The sequence below is a fragment of the Siphateles boraxobius genome, unplaced genomic scaffold (assembly GCF_051911475.1).
Source record: "Siphateles boraxobius isolate OS27281-9 unplaced genomic scaffold, OSU_SipBor_1 31, whole genome shotgun sequence".
In the NCBI taxonomy this organism is placed as follows: domain Eukaryota; kingdom Metazoa; phylum Chordata; class Actinopteri; order Cypriniformes; family Leuciscidae; genus Siphateles; species Siphateles boraxobius.
Window position 1 is genome coordinate 5,299,100 of NW_027508931.1, and position 12,705 is coordinate 5,311,804.

Below are 12,705 nucleotides of genomic sequence, written 5' to 3' on the forward strand. Positions count from 1 at the left end.
TGTGCTAATGAAAAAAATAAAAATAATCTGGATCCATAAATAAATCCTTAAGTTTGTCCTGATAAAAAGTGCATTCTCATAACATTAAAGATTGGGCAGTCCAAATGAATATGTTTTACAGACAAGTTAGTACTACAGTATTGGCATTTCAACATTGATGTCAGCACATACCCAAAGATGTCAAACCTAAAATTTATAGACAGAAGACCAAACACAGAAGGTTTGGTAAAATTCTTTTTAATACGGTCTCAGCAGTTTATACAATGGGGGAAGAGGGGAAAATTTGCAGTCTCTGAAAACACTTCCTCACTGAGTCCACACACATACAGGGGAGGTATACTCTTAAGTGGCAAATTTCTTCTGTTTGATGGGTGCAGGCAACTGTTTGGATATGTCCACTAGAGGGCGCTCAACCACCACCAGAGACTGATCTGACATCAGCTCAACATGCAACATCTCCTAAAAGACAGAAAGAGAATAAGTAGTAATTAGTTATTCATCTAAAATTTCAGGAAAAGGAAAAAAAAAACATGTAAATGTTGCTCCCACACACCCTGAAGGTCTTGCAGACTTTGAAAGCATGGCTTTGAGATTTCCTCTTTTCCTTTGGGAGGCTCTTCAGAGTCAGCTGATTGAGGAATTGTGTCTTGACATCAGGCAGTGGCTAGAACAGACACATGCATTTTTGAAAATTCATAAAACAATTAATACTTTTAATACCATAAACTACCGGCATTAGAAACATTCAGTTCTCAACCATATAAAGATACATTATTCCAAAAATCGAAGATTCTAAAAATACAATAAATGAAAGTGTCAAAACAGAAAAGGAATTGAAGAATGAAAATGTTTAGTGCAAGGTTTCAAAATAATACCACTTGGTTTGATATACAGGTTAGACAATTACAGACATTAATGTGTGGAAAATGCTTTCTGAAGTCCCTAAATGTAATGATAGAGCATAAGTCGGTCTCACCAGGCTTTTATCAATGATGCAGAACATGTAGGTATCATGCAGGATGACATGGGAAGGATTTTGGGGATTAAACATCACGTTGAGGCACGGTGTGTCTCTTTCCAGCCAGATATAATGAAGGCCATTCCTCTGCACCGATCTGCTCCAGTCCGTGTATTGTTTCCGCTCTATGGAAAACTCAAACATCTGTGGTGAACAAAAACGCATCAAGAAAAACAATCTAAGCCACTTCAAATCATAGTTATGCAATTCAATGGAGGTCGCCATGAAAGCTCACTAATTACCCGTTGATCTGCATGCATCATGAATAGACAGTTTGTTGCTGGGTGGATGGCCATGGTGCTGACAGCAGAACTGTATATAGGGACTGTGCAATGCAGCTGAAACACATGAGGTCATCGTTAACCATCAATATATATGTGTGTGTGTGTCAATTCACCTTTATTTATATATAAATATATGTCAAGTCACCTTTATTTATATAAAACTATACAATACAGATTATTTCACAGCAACTTTAGTGTGATAAACAGAAAAATTACGATTCAATGACGCAAACAGAATTCAATTCTGCTGTAAAGCAGTCATTATTCAGTTGAAATCAGTTCAGTGTTCATTCAGTTTGGTTCAATAACTGTGTAAAGTAAAGTTAATCTATAAAGCAGCTTCAGAGAAAAAAAAGAGGTGTCATCTTCCAGCTCAGTTGTAAACAAACTGACATGTATGACGCAATACAGTCACTCCCCCAGATTCTCTTGCTCCAAATTAAAGGTAACTATAGATCTTTAGCGATGATTATTTATTATAATAATTTATAATACATTTTATTTAGTTATTATTATACCCTTAATCCATTACACATTAACAATTTTAGTTTAACAATTAAGCATTTAGTGTAAATGTATATAAATTGATAATATGTAATATAAATACACCTTAGAAAGAATAGATAAAGCTTTAAAAAGGACAACGTGGGAACCTTACATGTTCAAATCTCTGAATAATTAACTATATAAAGTCACTTCACAATTTTGACTTGCTCCAGTATAGCAACATATTTTAAGTAACTAGGACAGTAATGCATTATTTTTAAAATTACTCTTTCAAACAAGTAACACAAGTTACTATTTTTCCAATATATTGACCTACACTTCTCCTGTCCATGAGGCTTCGTGTGCTGTGTAAACTTGGTTATTGTAGTTCTAGACTAAATGTCAGGATTCAGTATTCCTTAAACTCGGAATATTACAAAAACCTGCAATAATTAAATATGTTAAAGAACACAAATAATTTATTAACCAATGTCTTTGCTGCTGACCTTAGATGATCCAATTCAACCATACTAATAAGAAAAAATGACTTTAGATAGATAAACATTGTTTTTATTGCTGAAGTGTGTTGAACATTCTTCTGTGTGCTATTCTTCTGCAATTCAGAATGGCAGCACAGCTAAAAGGTTAGTTTGAACTGCGCCCTCTACTGTACACATGTGAATTTGCATTTCCTTCAGCCTGAGGCTTGTTATATCACTTTTGATGTGAAAGGGTCCTTACATTAGCCGAAAACAGATCTTTTTTTGTTATTATAAAACAAACAAGCAAGCCCAGACCAGGTGAGGAAAAAGTAATGTAGTGAATTACTTTCCATAACTTTTTTAGGGGAGTAACACAATATTGTAAAGCATTTCTTTTAAAAGTAACTTTCCTCAACACTGAACACAAAACACACCTCCTTTGTATGCAGGTTGTAGACGTGAACCTCGTGGTCACTGTTCGCGGAAGCCAACCATTTGCCATCCTCGCTGGCTGCCAATAAGTGAATGGCCTGATGGGAACCTGGTAAAGGAGGATAATCTTGTTACATACACTTCTGTTTGTAGTTAAATTTTTTTTTAAAGGTTTTTACCCACCAAGGCTGCATTTATTTGATAAAAAATATAGTTAAACAATAATATTATTGTAATTTAAGGAAATCTTAATATACTTTAAAACACCATTTATTCCTGTGATGTAAAAGCTGAATTTTCAGCATCATTACTCCAGTCTTCAGTGTCACATGATCCATCAGAAATCATTTTAATTTGCTGATTTGATGCTCAAGAAATATTTCTTATTATCAACAATGTTGAAAACAGTTATGCTGCTTAATATTTTTGAGAGACCATAATGCAGGATTTTTTCAGGATTCTTTGATGAATATAACGTTTAAAAGAACATGATTTAAACTTTGTAAGTTTAATAACTTTTATAAATGTTTTTACTGTTACTTTTGATCAAAATGCATTCATTTGTGCATCAATTTTCACAGAGGCCTAAAGATAAATCCATATAGTCCTCACCTGATTTAGGTTTAAGGGTGCCCACAAGCTTGCAACCTGATTGGCTGAGCGAGACCAAATGCACTGATGACTGTGTGGAGGCGGAAAACAAATGGGAGGAGTCTGAGGAGAAGCAAAGCTTGGCTGAGCTGAGTACCTTTGGAATTTTGGATATCTGAATGAAGAAGAAAAACTACTATTTAATCAGTTTTCATGGGACCTTTATATAAGGCCATCAGACTTTACCATGCTTCAAATTGATGTAATGTGTTTTCATGCCGTTCTGTGGAAATCTACAGTACCTTGGTGATGCTAATGTTGCTAGTGTCGCAGTGTAGCCTGTAGAGCCCTAAACTGCTGGTTGTGGAATATGCAATCCATTCTCCACAGGGAGATACCGCACTGCAGCGGATGTGATCCTCTCCCTGCAGATAAACATCACAGTTCAATCACTTACTTCATTTCAGCAGCACTATGGATGTCAAAACTCTCACCACATACTGCAGAAAGTTATACAGATGACTATTCAATATGGAGGTTTTAATTTAAACCAATAGTAATGTATAAAAAATATTCACATCAAGCTTTAAAGAAAAAAAAAAAACATTGATTTTCAAAGCAAGAATTATACCTTCACTTTCAAATGAAGCAACTTCTCTGGACTTTTTTTTACAAGTAAACTGCTTCCTGGTATGCCTGAAAACAAAAGAAAAATAGATAATAAAACCGAGGAAAAAATCGACATTTCATGCCAAAGTCAAATAGAAATGATTTCATAGTACACTATCAGTCAAAAGTCTGGAGACGCTCGACTAAACTGCTTTCTCATTATTGTAAAATGTCTTTTCATCTAAAGGCTTAAGCCGGGGGTAGGCAAGTTCGGGCCTAGAGAGCCGTTGTCCTGCAGAGTTTGGCTCCAACACTGAAAAAAAAACCTCACCTGCCTATAGCCTTAGTAATACTGAAGACATTGATTAGCTTGTTCAGGTGTGTTTGATTAGGGTTGGAACTAAATTCTGCAGGACAGTGGCTGTCTAGGACCGAACTTGCCTAGTAGGGAGGTTAAGCCCAAAAAATAGGCCTTTGACTTCAAGTCATGATGCAAAGGTCTCCTTTGGTATGGAAGTACCTTAGGGTCATACAAATCAATTTATCCTAAGACACAAGTGAGATCACACTTTGTATCAGAAATAAACATGTTTTTTTCAAAAATGGCCGCCAATGCGCCGAAAATACTCTAGAGCCCATATCTTTGCTTCCGTTATCGCTATAATGACTCGTATGACTCATTAAATAGAAAAATGTTATTAATGTTAGATAACTAATAAATAGCTAGCTAGTTGACTATGGGAAAAAACCTTAGAGGGAAAACCTCTTTTCTCGAGAATACTGAAGCCAAAAATTATCCTTATAATTTTTATTAATTTAAAACACACTTGCTGCAGCTAGCAGACCTAGGCGAGGCAGCTCGCGCGTCTATTGGATGCTACGCGAGAGCAGCGTCCATGCACATCATAATATTCAGGATGCCAGGGACAGGCCGAACGGTAGGACTGTGTATTGATATGCCTGGCCCTCGAAGGCGAATCTCAAAAATCGCCTGTGACGAGAGAATGTCAGACTTGCTGTCAGATCCACAGAGACTTGTGCTCTGAAAGGAGTGGCAAGTACTTTGGGGACATAATCATGTCTTGGTTTGAGGATGACCTTGGAGTCATTAGGCCCAAACTCAAGGCACGACGCGCTAACAGAAAGTGCGTGTAAGTCACCCACCAGCTTGACTGAGGCGATAGCCACCAGAAAGGCTGTTTTCAATGAGAGATACTTAAGGTCCACAGACTGTAGAGGTTCGAAAGGGGCACCCTTCATGCACTCCAGGACCAAGGAAAGGTCCGAGGGGGGGGCGAGGAGGGTTCATCCTTCTAGCTCCCCTGAGGAAGCGGACTACAAGGTCGTTCCTACCCAGTGACTGGCCATGCGAATGTTTGACAAACGCAGCAATAGCCGCCACATATACCTTGAGCATGGATGGGGATCTACCCTTATCCAAGAGCTCCTGTGGGAAGGAGAGAACCTCCGACACCCCACAATCTTGTGGATCCAGGTTGCGAGCTGAGCACCAACCTGAGAACACTGACCACTTGGAAGCACAAAGCCGTCTAGTAGTGGGCGCTCTAGCTTGCGTAATCGTGTTTAACACTCCGTCGGGGAGACGTACGGGTACCCGTTGATGGCCCACACATGCAGAGCCCAAAGCTCGGGTCGTGGGTGCCAAATCGTACCCCCGGCCTATGAGAGGAGATCTCTCCTCAACGGGACAGGCCACGGAGGCAAGCTCTGAAGCTGCATCAGCTCCGGAAACCAAACTTGGTTCAGCCAGAACGGAACTACTAGAAGTACACAGGAACCGTTCTCCCTTATACGCTGGATTACCTGTGGTAACAGCATGATTGGAGGGAAAGCATAGAGAGGGCGGCTGGGCCAGTGACGGGCCAGCGCGTCCTTGTTCTTTGTAAAGCATATTGGACACTGAGTGTTGTCTTGAGACGCAAAGAGGTCGACTTCTGCTGTGCCAAAGGTGTCCCACAACAGCTGAACTGTCTGAGGGTGGAGGGACCATTCCCCTGGGGGAACGTTGTCCCTGGACAGCCTGTCTGGACGCACATTAAGATGGCCTGGCACATGCGCCGCTCTCAGCGAGAGTAGGTTGCGCTGAACCCATACAAGGATGCGTTCTGACAGTACATGAAGGTTCCGTGATCTCAGACTGCCCTGGCGATTTATGTAGGAAACCACCGACATATTGTCCGTGCGGACAAGGCCATTTAGAAGGGGAAGGAAGAACCGCAAGGCGTTCTCAACCGGCTTCATCTCTAGACAGTTTATGTGCAAGCTCTTTTCTTGGCTTGACCATAGGCCAAAAGTCGGTCTGCCTTCATAAAGGGCGCCCCAGCCATTATCAGTTTAGAGATTACTCCCAGGTTTACACCTGTCTGATACCAGTCGACCGCCTTCCAGGGCTCCAGAGCTGTGACACAGTTCTGAGTTACCTTGAGACGTAAACGACCGGATGCCCATGCTCGACGCAGGACCCGCGTCTTCAGCCAGTGCTGTAAAGGGCGCATGCGAAGCACACCTAAACGAAGAAATTATTAAGTTGTGAATTGGCATGCGTTTTTTAATAAAAAATTGCATACCTCACCTACAATTGTCATGTTAAGGACAACATTATTGTTGGAACCTATTTTATTGGACTCCTTGACCACAAAAATGTACCCGTTGATACCAAATTTGTCATTATAGCTATAATAGAAGCAAAGATATGGGCCTCTCAAGTATGGTCGGCGGACATTTTTAAAAAATGTGCGTATATAAGATACAAAATGTGATCTCACTTGTGTCTTAGGATAAATTTATTTCTATGGTCCTAAGGCACTTCCATACCAAAGGGGACCTTTGCATCTTGACTTGAAGTCAAAAGTCACTTAACCTCCCTACTACTACCCCTGGCTTAAGCTTACCTGCTTGATATTAGTTTTATAAAACGTGCCGACATTCAGTATACATGGGAACTCCTTCAATACTATATAAAATATCTTTGAATGCACCTCATGAAAGAATGAGCTTTAGACAGATGGCTACTTTGAAGCAGCTCAAATTTATGAATTTTTTACTTTTAACATTAGTCACTACACACTCTACCTTTCAAAGGTTTAGGGTTGGCATTATTTTATTTAATGTTTTTTAATAAATTCTCTTATGCTCATCAAGGCTGTGTTTGTTTGATCAAATTACAGTAAAACAGTAATAATGTGAAACAGTATTGCAATTTAAAAATATCCTTTTCTATTTTAATATATTTTAAAATGTCATTTATTCCTGTGATGGCAAAGCTGAATTTTTAGCATCATTACTTCAAGTTTTCAGTGTCACATGATCCTTCAGAAAACATACTAATTTGGTGCACAAATATTGAAAACGGTTGTGCAATTAATCTTTTTTTGGAAGCTATTTTCTTTCAGGATTCTTTGATAAATAGAAGGTTCAAAATTATTGTCAGCATTTATTAGAAAGGGAAAACATTTGTAACATTATAAATGTTTTACTGTCACTTTTGATCATTGCATCCTTGCTAGATAAAAAAAAAAAATCATCAAGCTTTTGATGACTTTACTATCATTCTAAAATGTGGGAAATAGTAATTGGAAAGAATGATTAGGTGTATCCAAACATCTAACTGGTAGTTATGATATGAATATCACATTGAGTAACATCTTCACCTTGTCCTTCACTCTCTCCTAGTCTCCAGAGCTCCAGATGACCAGGGTACTGGAAAAGCATCAGGCCTGCCTTTTTTGCACAGGACACCAGACTCCTCTGCAATGAAAAAGAGCAGAACAAGTCCCTCCCATTAAGAGTCAATTACAAACATGTATTCTATGTGTGTGTCACAATTTCACAATACTCACATGAGGAAAGATAATCTTCTGCAAGCTACAGGCCGATGACCTCACTTCGATCTTGTCTAATAAAGGTCTCACGACCAGCTGTGTGTCCATACCTGAGACGAGAAAGCTCTTTTAAACAAAAATACTTCAGTCATGTGATGGATTGTGTGATGAAGGCAGCTCTGTTCGAATCATCTAAGAGAAAAACAAAAACAAAAAAAAAACCTCACCCCCCGAAACCACAGCCGTTGTGATCTCCGCCACAGCTCTGACATCATGAGTGTGGTTCCTAAATGTTCTGGTTCTGACCCATTCTTTGTCACTCTTTTCCAGAACCGAAGAGATGAACTGGAACTGTACCACAAATCCTTCTGATGTCCCGGCCACAAAGCTGTCCTCATTCTGTCATTCAAGAGGGCACAATAAGAATTTTCCTATCTGTATTCTTGTAGTATGTTGTGTACTCTATATCTACACTAACCATTCAAAAGATTAGGGTCAGTAAGATTTTCGTTCTTTCTTTGAAACAAATTTATTTAGCAAGGATGCATTAAAATAATCGAAGCGACAGTAAATACATTAATAATGTTACCAAAGACGTCTATTTTAATACTGTTCTTTTGAACTTTAAATTCAGCAAATAATCCTGAAAAAAATGCATCATGGTTTCTACAAAAATATTAAAAGGCATAATTGTTTTCAACATTGAAAATAATGTTTGTTTTAAATTACAGTAATATTTTACAATATTACGCTTTTTGCTGCATTTTTGATCAAATAAATGCAGGCTTGGTAAAGACAAGAGACTTCTATAAAAACATTTTGAAAGCTAGTCTATAAAGTAATAAATGTGACTGCAGATTCGCAGCAATCTTCTCACCTGAGAGACTGATAAAGCCAGCACATCACATTTTGAGACATTATGGCTTTTGATTAGTGTACCAGTGTGATCATTCCACATTTTGACCATTCCCCCAGAGTCTCCACTGATGATGGTCCCATCTGAGAGGTAGACCACACACCACACCATGCACTCCTTACTGTGGGATGTCCCTCTGTCAGTCAGCATTCTGTGAATAGAATGGCCTAAAAAAAAAAAAAATTACACACGACTACATTAAAGTTCTCCAGCTCATGTACTCATTCTACATGACTGCAATAAGGTGTTTTAAAAGAAAGACAAGTTCTGTTGACCTGTCTCCAAATTGAAAATCTGGATCATATCTATCATTCCAGCAGCTATTTTGGAGCCTGATGGATGCCAGGACAGACTGATGATGCGACCTATGGAATTAGGTCGACAGATGTTCAGACGTTTTCTATTTTCTAATAAAGTAACAATTCAAGACATGCATCTGAAACTCACCTTTCTGCCTGTCCAGATTTCTCTCAAACTGTATTTTGTCTTCATTCACCGCAAACAATTTCACAGTTCCGTCTTCACAACCAACCTACAAAAGTTAAACCACAAAATCTGAACAAACTTCTTTTAATGAAATGTCTTGCATTATCTTTTCTTAAAATCACTATGAAATCAAAATTGACAATTGTTATTTATGGAATATAATATTTATTATACATTTACGTTTCATGTGCCCTCGTAGTTTTTAATAAAAAATAACTTCCCCTCCCTCTTGCACCAATAATTCTGATGATATGTTTACCAGCATAACGGCAGAACAATCGGTCACTCACATGAGATCACAGCAATAGCAAACCACAACCATCCAATCAATCAATTCATTGGGCAAAATCAAGTCCCGCCCTAAATTTTTTTCTTGTTTGAGAAGCCGTTTCACTCAGATATACGTCATAATAGGGAAGAAAAGATTATCGCAACTTCTACTTCATGCTGATTTTTATCACGTTTTAATCAGAATTATCGTAAATAAGAGTTACCTAGTTAAAAATTGGACATAAACATCCTCTCATGTAATATTTCTCTGGGATAATTTTGATACCCAAGTTCCCAAGATGGGCATTTAAACATGGCCAAGGGGAGAACGATTGCTGACTGCTATTTTTTATTCGTTTTTTTACCACAACAGCTACATGCCTTGTCTTGTCATTAAAGCAGTGGATTTTTAAATATAAGAATAATCATTTGAAGCATATTGTATGTTTTATACACAGCGAAAATAACCTGCGTTTGACATAAATTACAGAATTGTCAACAAGCTGATTATCTTGATAGCACAGTGAATGTTTATATGATTGTCAGTGAAGGGCACACTAAATGTCATTTTGGCTTCAATACGATTTTCCCAATAAATAGTGTCTTGTGTCCTTCTTTCCGACAACTAAGCACTTGAATGCAACAAGTGGGAAGTAGGAAATTTCCTATAGTACATGAAGGCAGCATAAAATAAATGCACTTGTTTTGATAATGAAATACAATGGCATTCATACATTAGGTGTGGGTGGTTTTTGGGTCACTGTATAAATGAAATGAAAATGAATAAAAATTATAAGGTTGCCCTACAAATAAAGCTTATCCGTCAGTTTGACTCAATGAGCTATCAGTTTTCTTTCACGTTTTATTGAAGAATTACATTCTTGGTATTTTAATGTTTTAATGTGACATGTTAACAAGAAAATCCATCCAAGAGCTCTTTTCAGTCACTGCATTCTTTTCATCTACTCGTGATTTTTTTCTTTTGGATTCCGCTAAAAAAGGTCAACATATACTGCACATTGTGGTCTGTTCTCCCGATTTAATTTACGATATATGCCATTAATAATTCACTGGAATGCACAAAGAATCTCTGCTTTTCTTCCCAAATCCTCACGTCTCTTTCCAGGATTGTTTTCACAGGTAAATACAATTTATCATCTGTCAAAATGACTGAAATCACTTTGAAATATTATCATGCAATGCTGAAGTAAATTATTTTTATTATTATTATTTTTTTAAATGAAGGCAACGTATGTTACATACAGATTTCCACAGTGATATTTAACAGTCCGATTTTGCTCTGGAAAGATTACGCTTTTGGGGTTATTCATGGTCTGTTGAAAGTACCTTGTTGATGCTTTTGCACTTTCAAATGTACTTTGAATGTTCAATAGTTGAAGGGAGGAGTAGAATAATGTAGTGTCATTGAACATCGTTTAATATATATATATATATATATATATATATATATACATATATACATATATATATATAAAATTGCGTCCATAGAGCTAGTCTTTCACTGATTGTTTACAGCTTAACAGAAGTTACACCCATAATTCGCACAAAGCGTCATGGGGCATAGGAATAATTTGGATACAACTAGGAGAAGGCTGGCTTGAGTAAATAATGGTATAATTTAAATTTTTGGGTGAACAAACCCTTTAAGGAAAGCAAACCTACCGCTAAGTGTGTTCCTTGTCGATTGCCTGTAATGGCCCAGATTGGCCCTCCATACGCATCTATGGTGTATTTCACTCTCTGGTTTGTCAGGTCATACTCAGTTATTTGACCGTTTAGTCCTGCACTGAACAGACGCTCACCAACCCATGTCAGGCCTTCAATCCCACACTGCTCTCTGCCAGGGATGATCTGTGGACATAGGAAACATAGTTAAGCATCTTTAACACACTTTGCTTGTCAAAAAACATTGCATCAACATAGCTCTGTAACCCAAACCTATGGACCAAACCCAAACATAAAGATGTCTATGATCACTGATTTAATAAACATGACAAAGCATTACTTAACGTGTACCTTTCCTTGGAAAAATCTGTCTGAACAGAGGAAAATCTCCACAGCTCCGTCCATCCTCGCCACTGCCATCGTTTCGTTCTGCTGGTTGAAAGCCAGGGCTCTGATTGCTGACGGCATGTAATCAAAGAACCGAACCCGGTGAACTTTAAACTCCCCCATCGCTGATCTGAAATATATGGACATCATAAGAACATTGTTTTTGTCAAGAAGAGTTAATATTTTGCTCAAGTAACGTTAGTTGACTCAGTGTGGACTCGTCACTCGTGATCAAAAACTATACGATGAGCCTATTAATATAACTATAAACGTACCTGTTTGAAGATCAATATTTGCTAAACCGTCTAATCGTAACGTTATTATGGCTTGTTTCCGAAATTGTCTTTCTGAAGTGACTTAGGTTAACCAACTTTTCTACTTATTTAGGTGGCACAGCCTTAATACCGTATGATCCGAGAAGAACGGAATACAATAACAAAATGACAATCTCTTTTCTTACCCTCTATTCGTATGTATTTTATTCTCTTTCAGATGTTTTTCCACTTAGAAGTAGTGCACACGTTGTGCGGCAGGATCCACCACGTTGGTTACTCTTGACCCCGGAACGGAAGCCCTGTCTGCACAAAACTAATTTCAAAATAAAGGCCCCGAAACAACATGAAACAAATTATAATAATTACAATAGGCTACAGGTTGATTCTATAATAAGAATATAATTACATGAATTAGATTATTAATGTTACAGGTTTAAAATATTTATTATATAATATGAACATTCAAGATTCAAGAGCTTACATCACAATGCATTCTTCAAGAAACAATAACATCACACTCTTTCATTCACTTGCAAATATTAAACATTATACAAATAAGTATGTATTAACCACTTATAAAAAAGTAAAGAAAGAAAGAAAAATTAGAATATAATAAATATTATATATACAGGCCATACTCTCTCTCTCTCTCTCTCTCTCTATATATATATATATATATATATAAGGTGCCAAGGAAGGACGGGAGATATAATAATTATTGCTTCACAAACTTTTATGTCTTTATAGCTTTCTTAGTCTCTTATACTGTCCTTGTACAACAGGGATGGACAACTCCAGTCCTGGAGGGCCACTGTCCTGAAGAGTTAAGCTCTAGTTAAGCTAAACCCTGCAGGACAGTGGCCCTCAGTTGCCCATCTCTGATGTAGCCTGCAACCCTACTCCAGTCAACAAAACCATAAAGTCGTATAAACTTGCCTTTA

General features: G+C 37.7%; 1 protein-coding gene across 2 annotated transcripts; it reads right to left on the reverse strand.

Annotated features, from left to right (window-relative positions):
• Positions 1 to 221: 221 nt before the first annotated feature.
• On the reverse strand, positions 222 to 12,073 carry utp4 (UTP4 small subunit processome component). Of its 2 annotated transcripts, none has more exons than XM_077193525.1 (17): positions 11,950 to 12,073; positions 11,454 to 11,619; positions 11,100 to 11,288; positions 9,108 to 9,192; positions 8,936 to 9,025; positions 8,622 to 8,827; positions 7,972 to 8,143; positions 7,763 to 7,854; positions 7,574 to 7,670; positions 3,925 to 3,989; positions 3,596 to 3,718; positions 3,315 to 3,468; positions 2,705 to 2,811; positions 1,261 to 1,356; positions 977 to 1,162; positions 554 to 664; positions 222 to 459 (listed from the first exon to the last, which is right to left on the reverse strand). In XM_077193525.1, the coding sequence occupies exons 2-17, from the start codon at positions 11,610 to 11,612 to the stop codon at positions 343 to 345; spliced, it is 2,049 nt and encodes a 682-aa protein (XP_077049640.1). In that variant the 5' UTR covers positions 11,613 to 11,619; positions 11,950 to 12,073; the 3' UTR covers positions 222 to 342. The 2 variants fall into 2 exon arrangements, with proteins under 2 accessions (XP_077049640.1, XP_077049641.1); XM_077193526.1 differs by lacking the exon at positions 11,950 to 12,073 and adding an exon at positions 11,765 to 11,894.
• Positions 12,074 to 12,705: the final 632 nt, after the last annotated feature.

Bases quoted from the DNA above. Each gene is read 5' to 3' on its own strand.
- utp4 (XM_077193525.1), bottom strand. From the start codon at position 11,612: ATGGGGGAGTTTAAAGTTCACCGGGTTCGGTTCTTTGATTACATGCCG. The intron at 11,289-11,453 runs GTACACGTTAAG...CTATGTCCACAG, and splicing joins ACAGATTTTTCCAAGGAAAG to ATCATCCCTGGCAGAGAGCA. The intron at 7,855-7,971 runs GTGAGGTTTTTT...TTCTCGTCTCAG, and splicing joins AACGGCTGTGGTTTCGGGGG to GTATGGACACACAGCTGGTC.